The 21,439-nt window shown below is 33.5% G+C and overlaps 1 protein-coding gene across 7 annotated transcripts in view; it reads right to left on the bottom strand.

The window, feature by feature from the left end:
* Nucleotides 1-1,526: 1,526 nt before the first annotated feature.
* Nucleotides 1,527-21,439, bottom strand: part of Cngl (Cyclic nucleotide-gated ion channel-like) — a 463,427-nt gene continuing 443,514 nt past the window's right edge. For all 7 annotated transcript variants that reach the window (XM_074184263.1, XM_074184265.1, XM_074184264.1 and 4 more), the window contains 5 exons: nt 18,632-19,018; nt 12,322-12,590; nt 8,504-8,715; nt 6,969-7,119; nt 1,527-2,661 (listed from right to left, as the gene is read on the bottom strand). In XM_074184263.1, the coding sequence (XP_074040364.1) occupies nt 2,459-2,661; nt 6,969-7,119; nt 8,504-8,715; nt 12,322-12,590; nt 18,632-19,018 (1,222 nt within the window). In that variant the 3' untranslated portion in view covers nt 1,527-2,458. The remainder of the gene's footprint in view (nt 2,662-6,968; nt 7,120-8,503; nt 8,716-12,321; nt 12,591-18,631; nt 19,019-21,439) is intronic.

The raw sequence follows: 21,439 nt of genomic DNA, 5'->3' as shown, positions 1-21,439 counted from the left end.
GAAAATGTTAGTCAGAAAGAAAAACTAATTTCAGCCGTAGATTGAAGCATTCAGAATATCGATGTTATCCAGATTCGTACTGAAGAGGCAACGAGGCAAGTGTCTTATTCCGAAATATCCATGTGCGCTATTGATGATGACAGTGTTCTATGTTAGTAAAATTTCACCTTTTCCATATAATATATTGTATGGCAATCCTGTAAGTGATGTCTGATTCAATTTAATAACGAATGTTTGTAGTACAAACTGAATGGGAAAATGTTTTTTTATAATTCAATGTTTTTATCAAAGTAGTTATTTCGTTTAAGCTTTTTTTTCAGTTTATGCCTGCAAGTAACTTCTTTGCATGATCTACACATCTTTGTGATTGTTTTCTTCTTTCTTTAGAAGATTCCTTCTTTTTTGTTTAAAGATGGAGAAGAAGAAAGCCAAAATCTTCCTTTCCCAAAAATAATATCTTCTTAAAATATTCCCCTATCAATTTATTATAATTTGTGGTTGAATAACAAAGTTTCTTCGAATTAAAATTGAAGTGAACCGGAAAATGATCTAATGAACTATTACGTTTGAAATGAATGCTTCTACTTAGTGATGATACTAAAAAATGTTTTGGCGTGCGAAGCCATCATGTGCAAAGAGTTGTGCTTGGTGAAAAAAGTATTACACTTCTATCACGTGATGCTAAAATGTTGACTAATAATAAAATAGTTAACGACGTTTTCGAAATGTTAGAATTGAATAATGAACTTTCGACATTTTTCCACGCCCAATTGATTTTTGGAGTTTAGTTTTACACTTTGTGATAACAAATCAAGTACTAACCTAGATAATAGATTTCAGATAGAATTTACTCAGTTATGATGATATTTTTTTGAAGTGTAGGTCGAAAAAATGCAAGATCAAGAATGCATCCTTATTTGTTGAGGAATGTAGGTCCGTATTAAAAAACTGATGGTTGGCCCGAAACATCGCATGAAAAAAGAAATAAGTGAAGTTCGATCAAAGCTCTCCATACATTTTCATCAAATTCAACCAACATCGTATCTTCCACAGTTACCAAGATGGCAGTATAATGCAACTTTATCAAAATCACAAAAATCTATAACATGTGCATTCACTCGTATACTTCGATAGCCTCCTTAGTCACTTTTACTGCCCAAAATGCTTTGTCTAAACTGACTGAAGATCTTATGGAGTCACCTTTATGCAGACAGATTCAATAACTAGAATATATCAAAATTCGCTGTTATTCCTGTTTATCTTCCAAACAAAATATTTCTCGGGTGAACAGAGCCATACCTGCTCCTTCTGTATCAATATAAATATTAAGCGCAGTTCTACGAAAATAATATTCTGCCTTATATATCTCACCACAATAAAGATAAATATTTTCACTTTAGAAATCATTCACAGACAGACGGTTTGTAGGTTAAATAAATGAAGATATAAAGTACCAACATATTGCAAACCTATTCTAATGTTAGCAAATCAATCACACAAATTTTGAGTGAAAATGAGAAATGAAATTAAAATTTGGAATCCGTTTAATTCTCAATAATTTAATATATATAATTTACAATTTTATAATAATCCATACTACCTTACTTATGTATCTACATTATTTTTTATTACATTTCCTAAAATGGTCATTTTCTCTATAGTATATAATTTATTGTTGTTAAATACTGTTTCATTCGACCGATATTGCAACATTGAAGGACTCATCATGAAATGGAACTGTTCAAATCATTCAGAGTAAAATGAGCATTTTCAAGTGTTGATATCAATTTTCACATTTCAGGTAATTGGCACATGTTATCTATCCTCAATACTTTTTTCTTTTATCATATTCCAGTTTTAGCCGGCAATGAGACATAGTTTCAGATTCCTGTTAGATTTTTGGTATTCCCGTTCAAAATCAACAGAACACATTTTACTCTTAATTCAGAATTCACCACAAAATAATTTTTTCGAACAGTCAGTTTCTAAATACTCATAAAAACGGCTTTCGAACGTAACAATCAGTTCGGAAAGTTTTTGTAAGGAATGAAATAATGGTCAATCAGTTTTCTAGAAATACCTCTCGCGTCTTATGAAAACAAACGAATGAGTTAATTCATATCATTTTTGTAGTACTTCTTCGAAATACATGATATATTATTAATCATGAACATAGTTCAAAATTTAATGAAATTTCTCAATAGTAAATTTTAATTTCGAAAAAATCTTCACCACAATGTACAAGGCACTCTGTTTCTAAGAAATTCAATTTTTTGCCATGTGTTTGTTCTGTTGATCTTGAAACCATTGAATCTATGATTTGAAATATTCGAAACTGTTCAGGTGTCGCAATGTCTCTAGATTCAGTTCAAGTGTCGCATTGTCCATTAAACAAATAGTAAGAACCCAGAAAATATTTCCATCGAGTTTCTATCACAATTTTACAAAATGCTTTATATCATTCATGGTCCATGGATGATCCTTTGACGAATCTCTTTCTGAGAGGTCGTCCTGCGCTATGGTCCAAACTTGCTGAGCGCCTATCTCTCATTTGTGCGGCTAAAAGTTCGATTTCCCAGTTGTTGCTGGAGTTTTCATATTCAACCGGATCAAAGTCAATTTGTTCTGTCTCTGAAGTTTCTCCAACGTCTGACTCTGTATCTATAATATCAGAATAGGATGATGAGTGATTAATAGCAAGAAATGGTATGGCGAGTAACGACAACTCTATCTCATTAGTAAAAAAGTCGATTGAATAAGATAGATGAACGTTTCTTCACAGTTCAATAGCTGTCTAATCAGGACCTAGCATTGAGAATGATCACGAAACAAAAATAGTTATAAAAGTAAAAAATGTTCACTTAGAATGTTTCTTGGAAAGTGATGGAATTTCAAATTCGAATTCTATAAAAAAGATGTGAAAAATCAAAAAAAAACGTACGTAATATCAAATAATTACAGGAATTATTCGTGGATAATATTACAAACAGTAGAATGATAGTTATGAATGTATTGTTGAAAATCATGCCCTGAAGAAAATAACGCCGGCCGCCACTGGTAGCCATAAACCAATCGTGACGTAGCTAAGAGCGCGCGGATGTACGAACTTCGCTACCGATCTCGATGTAGCGAGAATAATGCGAATTCTGGCGAAATTTCTACGGCATTTGATTAGAATACACAGGGCTATTCAAATTCGTACATGGGGATCTCGTAAACGATAAGAGCTAGAGTGTCGGTTAAATTATGGCAAAGTTGCGTATTTTAGAGACCTATTCAATGATGTAAAGAAATCAAATATAGCTCTTTTGGTTCTGGAGATATACAGGAAAAACCAAAAAATCCCAAATAATTTTTTCAACTATATCTTCTTTATTCGCACACATATTGAAAATCTGTTCACATTTCGCTATTGGCACTTGATGTGGGCTCTCAGAATATATCCATGAATCTTTTATACAGGGTGTCCTCTGACTTGGGACACCCCCATATTTGAATTTTCAAATACGGTCCTGTATTTTTTGTTGTAGTTTTTGGATCGTAGACGTTCACTTCATACTGAGAAATTAATTCCAATTTTGTGAATTATTCCCTTTTGAATTACGGTCCTGGAAATTGGTTGACTGAGTTGGATAAAAACACAATAGCAACTTTTACGTCTCCCTATTTTAGGTACCTATTCATATTTTTTACATTGCTCTGAGCGTTTTCTAGAATGAACTTCGAATAAGAAAACCTTTAATGATTATCTGAAACATATCTACAACAAAAATATATTATATGTGTTTTGATGGCAGAAAAAAAATGTTAGCAATAATAACATCCGAAACGAACACTATAATTACAATAAAAATTGAAATGAAGTAAGTAATTTATAATACACAAAAAAATTAATAGTGCAATAAATGTTCGAATTGGAGTCCTTCCATTTCGAGACAAATAAGGGGGCAATAAGATCGTCTGTAAGATCACCAGATATTACTATGTTGAACTATTTTCTATGGGTGACATTGAAAAATAGGATTTACGCTGGCAGAGAGATAGAAAATGTGGAAGACTTGAGATTGAAGATTTTGAATGATTTCGCAACAATGCAGCAAATAAGTGTATTAAGGTCAACAAATAATATGAAAAACCAAGTTTAGAAATGTCTCGAAATGGAAGGACTCCAATTCGAACATTTATTGCGCCAATAATTTTTTTGGGTATCTATATAAATTACTTCATTTCAATTTTCATTACAATTATAGTGATCGTTTCCGATGTTATTATTGCTATCATTTCTTTTTCTGCTTATTAAAACACATATAATATATTTTTGATGTAGATATGTTTCAAATAATCATAAAAAGTTTTCTTATTCGAAGTTCGTTGTAGAAAACGCTCAGAGTAATGGAAAAAATATGAATAGGTACCAAAAAATGAAAATAAACGCTCGAAAACTGTGAAAGTTGCTATTATGTTTTCATTCAACTCAGTCAACCAATTTCCAGGGCCGTAATTTAAAAGGGAATAATTCACACAATTATAATCGAATATTACCGAATATTCAACTCAGTCAACCAATTTCCAGGGCCGTAATTTGAAAGGGAATAATTCACACAATTATAATCGAATATTACCGAAACATCTCGAAATATAAAATTGAAAATTCATAGATGGGGGTGACCCAAGTCAGATGACACCCTGTATAAAAGATTCATGTATATATTCTGAGAGCCCACATCAAGTGCCAATAGCAAAATGTGGACAGATTTTCAATATGTCTGCGAATAAAGAAGATATAGGCAAAAAAATTATTTGGGATTTTTTAGTTTTTCCTGTATATCTCCAGAACCAAAAGAGCTATATTCGATTTCTTTACATCATTGAATAGGTCTCTAAAATACACAACTTTGCCAATTTAACCGACACTTTATCTCTTATCGTTTACGAGATCCCCATGTACAGAAACGAATTTGAATAGCCCTGTATAAACGCTGGCCACGAGCATATCGACACAGTCAAGTGGAAGTTACAGTGCTGTATGCGAAGTGATCTAGTTAGGCGCTAGACATTCGAATAGTAGTTGAAGTGTTTGTTGTATTTAAAGTGAAATAAAGTTAAGTTTGATTATTGTTCAGTGTGGTCAATTATTGGTTAACCGACGGGAAAAAACGTAGCAGTATCAACACTGGATATTTCGTTGCATATTTTTTGTAAAATGGTTTTTCAAAATGATCAACTGTCATTTGAAAAGTGAATCATTTTTCAATCATTGAAAAAAAAATTATGGAAAGTAATGACAATGCGCTTATTTAAAAATATTCGTCTCTGATTATATTCTGGTTCCCATGATTCTGTTGAAAGTATGTATTTGTTACTTATTTATTCATTTCTGTTGCTTATATTATTTTTATCAGAAAGTAGTTGTATATTTCTTGGAAAGTAAATGGCCAACATCAATAAAGAATTACTTTTCATACTGTTTCTAGACTTGAAAACCAAATTAGATGAAAAATAATAGGCGTGGTGATTTTTATAAAAATAAAAAACGTGTGCGTTTCGGGACGTACTTATCGAAGTTGAACTATTCAATATTGGCATTGTTCAACTTGAGACAAGCTTAGGTTATTACATTTTATGTAAATTACAATAAATTACATACTGGATGAATCAGCGTTACTATTTCTTCTTCGATTATCATTATCTAATTTAAACGAATAAGTATAAATTTGACTGAGACCATTCAAGTCAGTTCTTTTATTCTTGGATTTTAATTCTTCATTTATGTGTATTTCAGTTGTCCTGAAGAAGGAAATAAACATTTCCGAAAGCTTGACAAACTAGCAAAGAGTTCATCATTGACTGTGACTGCAACCTCAAGATATATATATATATATATATATATATATATATATATATATATATATATATATATATATATATATATATATATATATATATATATATATATATATATATATACAGTGGAGTCTCGATAATCCGAACTTCGGTAATCCGAAAGTCCGCTTAATCCGAAAGAAAAGTAGAAGAAATGTATTGCAATATATACATACTAAGGATTACAGTATGTACAAAGATAAGTGTAATTAACAGAACAGAACAATTTGAGCGTATGTAGTTCAAAACTGTATTGGTTTAAAAAAGTCTGTTACATTTTTCTGTCTGTATATCCCATTTTGTATAAATATACATTGTATTTCATTATACAAACATTAATTTTGGTCATGATTTCGCTTAATCCGAAATATTCGTTAATCCGAAATGGGTCCGGTCCCGATCGTTTCGGACTATCGGGACTCCACTGTATATATATATATATATATATATATATATATATATATATATATATATATATATATATATATATATATATATATATATATATATATATATATATATGTATATGTATATGTATATAATATACGCGCCTTCATAGAGCCGTTGCGTGTTATATATTTTTACAATTATTCGTATTTCAACAGTATATGTCGATCGCACACTGAACACTTAGTCGTGCGAAAAGAGGAGGGAGAAACTTCTGTCCGAAATACGACTAGCATTGTGGCATAGAATGCGGTGAAAGGGAAGCCAGAGAGACTGGTGCCGTTATGCGTTATGTAAAGAAGTTATCACTTCAAAAATGTTTACCGAAATGTGTGATTATTTTTCAGTTCTAAATTCATTATTTTTGAGTTTCATATAATGAGAAATATTTTTACATGTTGACAGTTGCTATCATCTATTGACTATTGAATGAATTTTTACAGTGTTTTTGGAATTTTTACGTTTTTCACATCTGTTGCGGAGTAATGGTTACTGATTAATTTGATTGTTCAAATACTACTAAGTTGTAAAAAAAATTAAGTAAGTTTCTGGGAAAACATCCAATCAAAATAATCTTTTATTGAATTGCAAGACAGAAAGTCAGGATAAATAGTTGAAGCAACAACAAAACTACCTACCCGTAGTGGAATCAATATCTAAAACTACGTTGTGTGGTGGTGGTGACCATGCATGGATTGGACGGGGTAGGTCTTCTAGTTCTTCTTGTTCGTCATTACTTGGTTCCTCCCAGGATTGCTTGTCTCTACTTATAACGGTATCAAGAGAATCCTACAGAAACAGAAATTGAATTAAAAGTTGGCTCTAGAGAAATCCAGGTCCAATATACTGTTGAGTAAAAATAAACTATTCTAAGGTGAGTTAACATCAAAATCAAAACATGAATGCCCAGAAAAAACCAACATAATTCCTCTGCTTTAAAGTAAATTTTGGAGTTGGAAATTGAAGGCTCACACGTTACATTATGATAATGTTGCACAATAGTGATATTTTTTGGTGTCCAAGCGGCATCGGCAAAATAACCAGAACTACTCCAACCACTAAAATTTACTAATTTACTAAAATTTTTGATCACGTAACAGTAACACTTTCTTTGGGAAACATTTGAATTTTTGCTTTGTTCAAAATCTTGTTAATGATCACTGAACATCAAAAAGCCTTTATGAAAAATACTAGTTTGTATAAATGTTGTTACTTCAACATAAACATTACTGTAGTAATCGATGCGAATAAATAACATGAACGAAAGTTATTTGAAAAAAGAGTGACAATCAATTTTTGAGGAATTCGAGATTACTGTCAATGTAACACAACTATAGCCTGTTCAGCATGTAGAATCACTTGACTTTTCTGTTTAATCCGGTTGAGTTTAGCTACAATTGAGAATTGTCTTGGGACTAATTGAGGCATAAACTTCACGAAGAGAATTCGTAAAGTTATTTCAACATGCCATTAAAAAAATCTGTTTAAAATCGATCGTTCAGACTAGGGCTTGAACCACCGATTAATACGGCAGTCAATTCGAGTAAGTGAACAAAGCACCCACGTCGAACCGCCTGGCTACCGACCGACATAAGATCAATAATTCAGTTATAAACACTTGTGAACTCAGAATTCACACAGGTTTTCTATAAATTGTACAACTATTTGAATATTGATTTTTGATAATTTAGAAGGTTTTTAAAAAACCCTCTAGAGGTTCAATATATCCCTTTCTTAGTCTTCTTCTTGCTTTTTGGTAACGATTTTACTCCATTCAGTTCTTTCTGTATTTGCCCATAATGTATTCAAAATTTCTTTGTGCAATTTTTTCGATAGTCTAATTTCTTAAATTCATTTTGGTTTTATATCCAGTGTCATGTTGTCATGTACATAATCGTAATAGTAGATATTTTGTTCATTTTTGAAAATGTGAGAAAATAATTGATTTCACCTACATTTATTGTTGAGATATTACTGTGAAACCATTGAAATATGTTTGATATGATCTAGAATAATAAGTTTCATGTTGGTCCAAGTTTCAGCAAAGTATAATTTCTTTGAAATAATTTCTGCTTTAGGTATCCCTCATTTTCACACAGAAACAATAATTTATGTTTCAAATAATAATTTTTTCAATAGAGATTATTCTTTTTTTAAAGACTACTTCACTTACACTCAGTGTAAAGGAATCCTCGCCGGTTTGTTCCAGTTCACAGATATGTGCTTTGAGTTGGGTGATGATTGCATCTTTGGCTTTCATTTCTTCTTCTAGTTTTTCGAATTTCTGCTGATATTTCTCTTGAATGTCGTGCAAATGCGAACTCATTACTTGTTTGATAGCCATCAAAATATCAGCAAAATATTGTTGTTCATCATCTAATGACCCTGCAAACGAACAAATTCATAAAAAATCTCAATTAAATTTTACTTGGTTTCTGTTGGAAACCTTCCGAGATAGATATATCGAATTGCTCAACAAAGACTGGCAAACATCCTATTCTTTGAAACCCTATTTTTCCCCCTTGGAGGGGGAAATTCCTGATTCCCTTTCTTGATGCTTATCTACGCTATACGAAGAACCTACCTGCATATTTAAAGATTCTAGGTTCAGTAGCTTCAGCTTTACGTTAATATAAGAGCAGGCAACAGCTAGTGATTTATATTTTTACTTTAAAAATACAGTTATTGAAAAATATGACAACTGCTCCGAGTAATGAATAGCTTCGAGAATCGAATTATGTTACCTATAAAGAAATTCGCAAAACTAACACAACCGTCAACGAAGTCTGCCCTCACGCGTCTGCCCGCGTTTTTGGCGACGTCGCTTCATTGCTCATACCGTCCCTCTACCCCCTAGCATTGTCCGCCGTCGTCTTACGGTAGACGCGGCGCGTAATGGCTTACTGCATTGCGTCAAGTTAATATTATCGTGATAACTTCCAAACGATTACTTAGTGTAAAAGACCAAGTTCATCCATATCAAATAGTCAAAACGACTATTGTATCAATTTCTATAAGAGTTCGACAGGTGTTCTGAAATGTGCATTGTAAAAAAAGTATCCAGTTCAATTGTATTCATGCCTCAGTATTTCGCATGAAGTGGCTACCACATAAGAAGTAGATACAGTATGACCCATTTTTAATGGAGACACCCCCCTAAAATTTGAAGTTGTAAATCGATTCTAATATTTTTGTTTTGAAATGTCAAGTACTAAAAGGTCTTCCTTGGGACAAAATTTGAAATGTTTATTAAAGTTTCAGGGCATACTACGATATTTTTTCTTAGTTGAAAATCGGGACTTTTCATTAGCGATTATTATATTGAAAACATCACTACTCCACTGGATTCAGAGTGCCTCTTAATAGATGTGACCAAAATTTCATTTCAAAAATTCGAAAACACACATAGTCACAATATATCATTTTTTTATGATTTCAACAATAAAGTGCCGCCAGATGAAAAAAAAAATTAATAGCGTAAATATTTTGAATGAAAATAACGGAATTATATTCAAGTTTTCACGCAAATTAACTAAAACTAAGACCTAATATTTCAATTTGAATCTTAGTTGCCATGGAAATGATATTACAGTTTGACACTTGTGAAAGATTTAAGTGTACTATTGTCAACAATATTTACCTTACAGTTCTTCGAATTATTTTGTGTCATGGCTGCAAGATTGAGCGTAAGAGAGAAAATTGAAATTGTACGCCTTTCGGGAGATGAAGTTAGAAGTGCTACTAGAGAGGTTTGTAGAGTATTTAATGAGAGACATCCAGATGGTCTTTGTATTAGCTGCGGTACGGTAAATAAAATATTCAATGAAACTGGTGCAGTATCAAAAATGATGTTAAAAAGTAATCCTGTACAAAGACGAAACAGGAATGACAGGAATGATCAAATCATTTTAGATTATTTCGGAAATAATCCTAATGCCAGTATAAGGAATGCCACTTTAGATTTGAATATTCCACGAGAAACTATTCGGAGATGTCTCAAGGCAAAAAATATTCAACCTTTAAAGCCAAAATTTGTACACACACTTCAAGAAGGCGACGAAGCAAGACGCCTGGAATATTGTTTATGGGCCCAAGGGGAATATATAAACAATAGAAATTTCCTAGAGTAGTGTCATCACATAATTGTCGCTATTGGGCAGCGGATTATCCTAACTGGGTAATAAACTGTAAGAGCCAGTATTCCCAAAAAATCAACGTCTGGTGTGGGATATTGAACGGACTAATTATTGTTCCTTTCTTTTTTGAGGAAAACATTAATGCGCAGAGGTTTCTAGAATTTTTAAACACAGAGTTTTGGGATGCTATTCACGAGCTGCCAATCAATGGACGATCAAATTTAATTGTCCAGTTACATGAGTGTTCAGTTCATTATGCCAGAGCTGTGAGGCAATGGCTTAACGAACATTTTCCAAACCGATGGATAGGCCGTGGTAGTCCATTTATAGAGTGGCCAACCAGATATCCAGACCTCACAGTTTTGGACTCTTTTCTCTGGGAACTTTTCACACAAAAAGTTTACAAAAACCGCTCAAGAGATAGAAATGAACTTTGTGCAACAATTCGACAGGTATGTGCAGATATTATCCCTCAAGAACTAAGGAACGTAATCAGAAACATTCGTAAGCGCTTCGACACATGTATCGAAATACGTGGTGGATTAGTAGAGGCTACTAGAATATGAGTTAGAATTAATTGTTGCACTGAATCGAAACATTTCAATAATTAGTTATTAGTTACGTTTATTAAAATTTTTTGCTTCATTGTTAGTTGAATTGTGTGAATGTAATTCCGTTATTTTCAATGAAAATATTTACGCTATTTGGTTTTTTTTTCATCTAGCGGCACTTTATTGTTGAAATCATAAAAAAAAGATATATTGTGAGTTTTCGAATTTTTGAGTTGCCATAATTTTGTTAATAATGAATATTTTTTCATGAAATTTTGGTCACACCTATTTAGAGGCACTCTGAATCCAGTGACGTAGTGATTTTTTCAATAAAAAATCGCTAATAAAAAATCCAGATTTTCGACTAAGAAAAAATATCGTAGTGTGCCCTGAAACTTTAATAAATATTTCAAATTTTGTCCCAAGGTAGATCTTTCAGTACTTGACATTTCAAAAATAAAATTATTGAAATCGGTTCACAACTTCAAATTTTAGGGGGGTGTTTCCATTAAAAATGGGTCACACTGTATATGCTACCGTGGACTTTTATTTGGCACTATTATTCAAGATCAACAATCTTACGGTACATTATCTGCATGTAACTCCAACGTTATAGGTAGCTCACGCGAAGATAGCTTTCAAGGAGCAAGTGTTTTTCCAACTTACCTAATATTTATCGTTATATTGTGACCAAAATCACACAAAACCTTCGTTAATTGTAGCCTTTATGTTATTCTGATGTTTAATAATCTGCATTTATGTAAAGTTTCATTTGAATCCGTTCAGTCGTTTAGGCGTGACAGACATACAAACATATATACACACATACATACATATATACATACATACATCCATCCTCACATGACCAGGAAAAATCTGAGCTTAACAGTAGGATTTCTGACTAGCCACCGTCAACTAAGGAAACACCTCCACAATATAGGGCTAATGGACACACCGCTATGCAGGATGTGTCAACAGGAAGATGAAACTGTCAGGCATGTCTTATGTGAGTGTCCGGAGTTATCGTCAATAAGAGAGTGTGTGTTCGGCGAGTCTTGGCCTACAGGTGATGTCTCCCAGAGACTTGTCTACCTTCCTGGAAAGGACGGGATGGACGATGACCTAGAAGTACAATGGGTCACATGGCCTAAGTGCTGTGGGCCTACACTCACCCTCCCTACTCTACAGATACAGAGAGATCTATCCTCACAACCTTTAACATTTATATTAGTATAGAAGATTACTAACCCAATTTCTGAATTTGTGTTCAATGATTAGAATGTTTATAAGTTAAAGTAACGTACCTTTTATTAATTTAACTTGATGGTTGGTCTTATTCGTCACAATCTGATTTTCACATCGGTTCAAGTCTCGTGTGTGTTCTTCTTGCTCTTGCATATCTTCCAGTGCATTATCTGTAGTCGAATTCCCAAACTCGAACAAACTTTGCGGACTTTCTTTTATCGTTGCGCTACTTGGAGGACTTTGGAGAGTATTTCTGTTGAAGGTTACGCTTTTCGAAAGTTTACTATGCCTTGCCGCATACCCTTCGATCGTTGGGGCTCTCATTAACCTTGAAATAATAAATTAATAGTAGATGCTTCAAATATCTGACATTTAATAACAAAATGGGGATTGTGGAGAACTCACGCTTTTGTAAATTGGCATCAACTGGCAATGAACCATTCAGTTTTTGAAGTAAAATTCTTTACGCGCCCTTGACTTGGGGAATACCTAAGCTGGTGAATGCGTAACGAAGCGTTACGAAAATTATGATTGAGAGAGGCAAACGAAATTTGAGAAGGATAGAAAGAGAGAGAGTTACGTTTCGTTTTTTGCTGTAGGGGCATGACAGAGATGTGCGAGCACACATTTACGGTCGAGTAGGCTCTGAAGAATCAGGAGGAAACTATCATACGCAGCTGCCAACTTCAGCAGTAGATTCCAATGTTGATTTCGCGTCCAAAGATGGACAACTCTTGGTGAACTTTGTACAAGATGAATCAAAATTACAAATGATTATTAACTGAAATAAGCCTACCACAAGACATGGAACAACAATCGATGCAGTTTTCTCTAGGTATCTTTCTATTTCTCATTCGAAAACATATACTCATTACAAAGGTCTATTTTCTCGGTCTTACAATCAACCACAGTAATTACTGATGTATGCGACAATGAAAATAATGAAAATAACAAATAAAAAAAATAAAAAATCTATCCAAAAATATCGATTCATCAATGAAAACTCATAATAAATTCAAGTATTTGTAGAAAATTATTATATGTATACGTATATACATGTGTATATTATACATATATGAACAGTTGTGTGATCTGAAGCATATTCGTTTTTTTGTTACATATTCATTACTCAGACAATACTAGACCAAAATCAAGCCTGAGCCTTTCAATTGCAGATATGTCATGTCATGATTGATGAAGAATATGATAACATTTCAGTGCCTGCTGATTTTCAAAGCCTGAAATTTTTCGTATCCTATTAAAATACCTACAAAATAAGTCATATACAGTTTGGTGAAAAAGGAATTCTTCTGGAAAATTTTATACTATTTTTCAATTTCATCAATGATTTGCCTCAATACCTGAAGTACCTACTCTGATTGTTCATTGCTTGGTGATGATCAGAAATCCATTCGAAAGAATCGAATATGAAAATAATCGTTTTTTTCTTCAAATCAATATTGATTCAGTATACAAAGAGTGTCTTGTGAGTGATCTGCCTCTCCATAAATCAAAATATGTCACATTATCATTAGCATGGAAGCAATAATTTCTGAAGAAAGACTATAATTGAAAATGGAGATCTTCGTATTCGGTAGAGTTACGCGCTTTTATTCAAATCTCACATCGAAAGAAGTCATTATAATTGCCCTTAATGTGAGTTACTACTCAATCAACTACATTCAAAGAGTTCTTTGAAATAACACCAACTCCTTAAAATAATGTTTGCTCACCTGTTACTACCATGTTGAAGAATACAATCAATATTTTGCATTTTGAAGTCAGCTTTGACCTCACCCCTACAAGTTTTTCAGAGGATTGAAATACTATTTCAATTGATTTCGATGGAATCATAATATATCTATACGTCGTTATTTTAATGTCTAACGAAATTTGAGGGGTTTCAAAAGGTCAATCGAATATTACATAATAATTTTCTAGAACAACTCAATATGAATAATCAACGTGATTGTGTTCTCGTTTATTGCTGGTAAATGCCTGTCGGAAAAAAAAACTACTTTCTCAGGTTACATCACGCTGGATGTTGAATTATATCCGACATACAGCCCCGACTGTATCGGGGCTTCGGGGGATAGGGGCTGACCAGGGCACACTACGGTGAAAAAAAAATAATATCGTTCTGCATCTCTATAGGAGTTTGTATCCCAAATCGTCCGTTCCATGGTTGTACTTCCCTCGACAACAGGGAGGCCGTGGACTTGGAATGTCTGCATGACAGAATGGTACTGAATGTATATAAATAGGTAAATTTTTATTTAATCACGTTATGAATATACATTTTTGACAAGTCATAGACAATTTGTACAAATTATTGTGCAAATAGAGAGAACAATATAAAAACATCATTAAATATACATTTTGAAAATGATTTACAAAATAGTTAACAAATAAAGAATCGAATTATAAAAAAGAAAGAGATTCTTAAATATAGTAATATAAAAAATTATGGCTATTTAGTCTGAATATGTACTTTGCATGAAATCATGAACAGAATGAAAACAATTTCGTATTAGGTACTCTTTGATTTTCCTTTTGAACAAATTAAAATTCAATTCAGTCACATTATATGGAAGTTTGTTGAATAATTTAATGTCCAGGGAATTTCAAGTCTAAATCTTGGCTGTCTGAGTTGTTCTGCATTTCTAGTTTCATAATTATGATAATCTGAGTGTTTGGAGAGTAGTATTTTGTTTTTATGTATTCCTAACAGTGAGTAGAAACAGGGCAAAGACATTATTCCCAATTTTCTAAAAAGTGGTTGGCAGTGTGCGTCGAATGGAGCTCCAGCTATAATTCTCATGGCTTTTTTCTGGATGCGAAAAGCTCTGATCACGTAACTAGATCTACCTCAAAGGAGTATCCCATATGAAAGGTGACAGTGACAAAGTGAATGATACGAAATGAGAAGTGTTTTATGGCTCAATGATTTTTTCAACTGGCGAATTAGAAACAGCTGTGTAGAGAGTTTTTCACAGAGATGGTCAATATGTGATTCCCATCGAAGCGACTCATCTATAACTATACCTAATAATTCAACTTGAGCTTTGATTGTTACCCTGGTATTAGAAGATATGGTTATTTTCTGAGTTTTTTCCCTGTTGAGTTTCAGTTTGTTGGATGTAAACCAGTATTCTGCTTTGTCTTTGGTTTTTTCGGCATTTACAAGTAAATTTGAGATATCAGAATTTGATTATAACATTGTAGTGTCGTCGGCAAAGCAGATTACTGTACTGGGTAAAAGATAATAGAATAAATCATTTAAATAGATTATAAAAAAAAAAATCTGTTTTTCCGTTAACCAGCTGTCGCACCCCTATGAACGACAACCCTCAGAAGTCGAAACTTGTGCGAGCTAAGGATTAACGAGGTCTTACCTTTTAACGTGTGATTCCTAACACGGAGGATGGACCCGAGATGGATCCCTGAGGTATTCCATTATTCATAGACCTTTCATCTGATAAGTTACCATTTATGTATACTGCCTGCTTTCTAGATGAGAGATAAGACTGGAAGAATTTTAAAGCTGATCCTCTGATACCATAATATTCAAGTTTCTCTATCAGTAAATGATGGTTTACACAGTCAAAAGCTTTGCTCAGATCCCACAATGTTAGAACCGTATGGTCTCCATTTTTTACGTTTCTAATCACCTGTTGGATGACTTCAAGCACTGCGTCGGTGGTGAATCTATTTCTGATGAATCCAAATTGATGTTCATGTAGAATATTGTGTTTATTCAGATATAGCATTAGACGCTCTTTAACGATAATTTCAACGATTTTTCCCAAAAAAGGTATAATTGAAATAGGTCGGTAATTATCAGGGGAATTCGGGTCTCTTTTTTTATGGATGGGTATTACTTTGCTGATTTTGAATACATCCGCAAAATGTCCTTCACTGAAACAGCGATTTATGAGAACTGTTAGAGGTTCTACAAGTGTGTTTATAGTTTCTTCGAGGATTCGACTGTTTAAATGATAGGTGTCATAACAATTTTTTTTTTAAGTTTATGAATTGCGTCCATTACATCTTCATGAAGCATAGGAAGCATGAAAAAAGAATCACAGGGTTTGGAAAAACTACTCAGATAGTCTAATGTACTGGTATTACAAGCTGGAAGGGATTTAATTATTTTTCGGCTATATTTGAAAAAATATATTAAATTCGTTTGGATTAATAGTAGTAGTATTATTTGTTATTGACCATATTTGAAGAGTTTTGTTCAAAATTGATCAGTCTCCATGTAACCCTGACTTTGTTATTTGACATTTGAATAAAATTGTCGTAGGAGTTTCTTTTTGCCAAATTTATTTCACTTTGGTATCTTCGTTTGTATTCTACGAAAATAGCTTTATCTTTAGGATTTTTTGAAGAGATGCTGACTGTTTGAAGTGTATTCAATGTCTTTCTCATTTGGCGCAAATCATCATTGAAAAAGTTTATTGGTCTTTTGGCATATTTATTTTTAGATTTCTTCAAAGGGGAAAATTTGGAAACAAGATTACTATAAGTATTATTGAGGGTTTCTGCTAATACTTCTAATGGATTTTTATCATCATAGAAAATATGCCAGTTAATAAGTTGTAGAGCTTGTTTCATACCATTTGAACCCGCTTGGTTTATTTGTCTGTACCATTTAACCTCGACGTTACACATCTGTTGTTTGGGAATATGTATGTATTGCCCTATATGATCTGAATTACAATGATCACAAAGACCTACATCATACTCAGAGTTATGGATATTTGTTATAATATTGTCAATGCAACTAGAAGATGTGGGACCTATTCTAGTGCGAGTAGTGATCTTAGGTTTTAGACCAGAACAATCTAAAATATTCAGCCAAGTTCTAGAAATATAATTCATTTCATTAATGTCAATATTGAAATCTCCAACAACTATTATCTTTTTGTATTGATCTGAAATTCTTGTTATAATTGATTCAACTTAATTGAAAAATAAATTATAATCTTGGGACAAAGAGGACCTATAAGTAGTTATGAGGACAGTATTAGGTTCACTTAAAACGATTCCACAAAATTCTGCATGTTGTTCAACACAAAACGATTCTAAAGGGAGTGGTTTACAAGTTATTTTGCCATTTACATATATTGCAGCACCGTGTTGCATAGTTTTTCTGCAATAGCATGATTAAAATTGTGAATGTTTAAAATATTCAAGCATTCTATATTTAGCCAATGTTCAGCCAAGCAAATGATATCATGAGGTTTATCTTCAAGATTTAATTGCAACTGGTTAACTTTATTAGTGAGACACTGAATGTTCAAATAAAACATCTTCAAAGAGTCTTCCTGAAGATTTTCTGTGGAATCGTTTATCCTGAAAAAATAAGCGGTTGGGATGCACCAGCTTCTCCTAAATTAGTGTGATCACTCAGGAATCTCTTGCCTTTTCTGAAGTGAAGTGAAGTAGCCTGTAAAGTCGTCAGGAGTTCGGATCCCTGCATTGGAGCATTTCTCTTTAGGGCAGCTGCTCGAGTAGTTGATGAACTCGGTTTAGTTTTCGACACGGAACGAGGTGATCACAACTCTGTCACCGAGTTGGAACCCGTTCAGCAAAAAGCTCATATAAAAGCCGCAGAGATCACCTCACTTCTGCGAAAACACAAGGATAAGCCAATGCATGGGGTCTTCTTCGATAACATTGAAGACCTTGTCTTCGCCTAACTTTCGCTTCCTCAGATCGAGTGGGCTGAAGTCGGAAACTGAGGGGTTTATCTACCGCAGTCGAGTGATAGAGGTTCCTGATACAAAGTGCAGGGCCTGCCGTGATGCGTCCGAGACCCTAATGCACTTGCTATTAGCATGTCCTGCATATGCGATCTCGGCCTATATCCATTGACATAACGCGGCTCTAAGAGTGCTATATTACCATCTACGGCACTCTTACGGTATTGACGAGCCACCAGTGTTGTTGTTGTTGTTGAACTATGAGTAATCATCCAGTTTGACCCTCTGTGATCGGCCTGTGAGATAGCTGGTCATCCACTTAGAAATGTCATCGATTCCTATGAACTTGAGTTTACTGATGAGCAAATCGAAATCAACTTTATTTTGATCAAGCAGTACTGAAATGGCAACTTATTCATCTCTGGTTCTCGCAAGACCGTTGACTGCTTCCAAGAGGGCAGAAATGCAAGATACCTCCCATAGGTTAGTATCGCATATGTTTCTCGTTCATCTAGCAGAAGGAAAGATGAATGTTTTGGGATTTTCTTAAAGGTATGTATCTCTCCTCGATACAGTCTTCAGACAAGTTTTCATTTCTATGAAATATATGTAGTAGAAATGATACCAAACACAATATGTCGTTTCGCCAATAACTTACCTCCTAAATTCGGTAGAATCGAGTTTTTCCGGCATCGTTGCAGTCGTTTCTTTTATATCCTTATCCTTTATATCTTCTGACAACTTTTTCAGAATCGATTTCAAGTTCCGCCTCTCCAAAGTTTCATTAGATTCGTTGGATGAGTGCAATGGACTCGACATCAAAGGCGTTGAAAGAAAGTTCCTATCTTGATGCATGGTAGATCCCTCCGAATGGGATCTGGTCAAAGTCTCGCTGTCAACACTCTGGTTTTCTGGAATATCCAGAGAAAAGCTCCTGGTTTTCATCACCAATTCCAGTTCTTCAAGTTTCTGCCGTTCGTTTAGGATTTTCAGCTTCTTGACGAATGGTAATGGACCGTACTCCGGTGACAGGTCGTCTATCGACCTAGAATAAATATTCAGTCATTTACAATTATATGTATTTAGTAAAGGTAAAGATATATATTTTCAAGGGGTCGCCAACGGGGGGCAGGAGGGGGGCAGTTCCCCCCTAGAGATCTAATGTAGCTAGCTGCGAAGCGACCAAAGTGCGAGCAATTGACTTCCTTACCTATTAATAAATTCCGCATCGCATGACAAAACGTTAATAAATTCACAAGGTTTAATGTATATTGTAGAAATTATTGAAATATTCAGAATAACATTGAGATTTGCCAGATTTGCCATTAAACAGTGTAAAAATATATAGGTAGGAGGTAGGTTTCTACTTTCTAGAAAATCTAGTATACTTTGGCATAGCAAAATCTAAGTAGTTGCATTAATTCGCATAAAATGACTGTAGACGAATGTTAATTCTTGTGCGTTAACCGAACATGTTGATTCAGAGGATCATAGAATGAATTTTGGAAACCCACCTATTTTATATAGAGAACAAAAAGATTATTTTTGAAAATGATACATATCAGTCAGGAAGAACACTCAATGAATAAAAAACTGGTATTGAAAATTTACACATACCTACAAAAAAAATGATGAGGGAAAATATGTAGCAGTATTCACAATTTTTATACTCGACAATGTCGGTCAAATTTCGATTAACTTTCATAATTTTATGTTTTTTCTATTCGTTTCTGAGCCATTTCATATTTCATTCTCACCATAGTGAGTTATCCACGTTTATATATTTTTACAAGATATATAATCTTATTATTGTTGTTATCCTGACGAAATATACAGAAAGCTTTGGCTGCAACTGCAACTGCAGCCAAAATTATTTCTAAGTTTATTTTCAACAGTTGACTTCAGTGACCTCATACTTTTTTGTAACTATTTCGCAAGCATATTAGTGTAATTTGTCAGAAATCCTATGATATCTTACGGCAGCAGTACCGAAATAGGGACTTGATAACATCCAGGCTTAAACTGAAGCTTTGCGAAGCACTGATATTATCCACAGTCTCTTACTTCGGGTTTGCCATATTACAATCGGACATGATATATTTCAGCTAAATTTGAGGAGTCTGGTCTGACTGGCTCAGACTGATTAATAGGCAACTTCACCTCTTTGTTACAACTCATAAATTCATCCGTTAAAGGAAACCTCAGTATTTATTTGATATATACGTAATATTTGAGGCACAGAGTCACTATATAACCAGAAATCGTGGTAAATTTATCATCCCCAAACACTCCGCAGCTTGTTTCACTCGAAGTTTCATATATAATTCAGTGATCCTCTATAATGAATGCACTTTCCGGTGACTTCAAACACTACACGTTATATAACTTCAAGAGGAAACTGAAACTGCACTTGAATTTAAATGGATAGTATGGATACCGTTAATGATTTTTTGTGATATGCTATTGCACTGGGTTAAGTTCAGCTCAAGCGGAACTGGGCTTTCATCGTTATTTTTCCATTTGTTTGTTATTACTCTTGTCGATGAATGAAGGCGATTATTATTATGAGTTCACATTTGCAAAGTTGCTGTCTATATAAGGTAAGTCCTTGTTCAGAAAAATGAAACATTACAGAGTGCCTTACATGATGAACAATAATAACGAATGTGGATTAAAACACAAGAACAAATATACTCATGAAGCAGATGTAGATGATGAATTGTGAATTTATTTCCATTCATACATTCATTTACACTCTTATTTCTGAGAATATGTGATTTGTCTTTCTGTATCACTACTTAATTTTTTTTCTCACAGGTTGTTCTATAAATAAACGGTAAACTTTATATTTATATAATAGAATATAGTTTAGGTTGTCAATGCCGTATAAATTATTTCATTCCTCCCTAGTGAGGAAAAGTACGACTTTGCTCCCTACAATGAGGCCAGGATAGAGGTAGGATAGAGGTAGGCGGAAAAATATTTTTGAAAAACCTAAACTTTATTCGCAACATATTCTGCGTGCTTATGCCACCTAACATTTTAAAGCCAAGATATTTTATATGTCATTTCATATTTATAGTCATTGTGTCATTGTTATTATGGAAATCCAACTGAGCATAATTCAGCAAATTCTAGTTGAAAAAAAGTGAAAGGTACAAAGTGAGCTTTTTTATATTGATTGTCAGTAACCTGCTCTCCAACCAACTGACAATTTTTATGAAATCTTCCTCAAACTCGTCTTTCAATTCTTTCCAAGTATCAGTGCGATATGCATATATATGTAATAATAATGTATTTATTCATTAGAACAAATGACAGAGTTAATTATATAATACGTAATAATTTAAGTAGGTAGGTAAATGGTTTTGATGATATTTTTTGTACATAATTTACATAGTATTATATCATGAATGAACTATAAATGAATAAAAATATGAGTGATAATCCACTCAAGAGCGGGATA

The sequence above is a fragment of the Leptinotarsa decemlineata genome, unplaced genomic scaffold (assembly GCF_025532065.1).
Source record: "Leptinotarsa decemlineata unplaced genomic scaffold, Ldec_3_MD MMD2_tig00026354_RagTag_RagTag, whole genome shotgun sequence".
In the NCBI taxonomy this organism is placed as follows: domain Eukaryota; kingdom Metazoa; phylum Arthropoda; class Insecta; order Coleoptera; family Chrysomelidae; genus Leptinotarsa; species Leptinotarsa decemlineata.
This window is presented reverse-complemented; position numbering and strand designations above follow the sequence as displayed.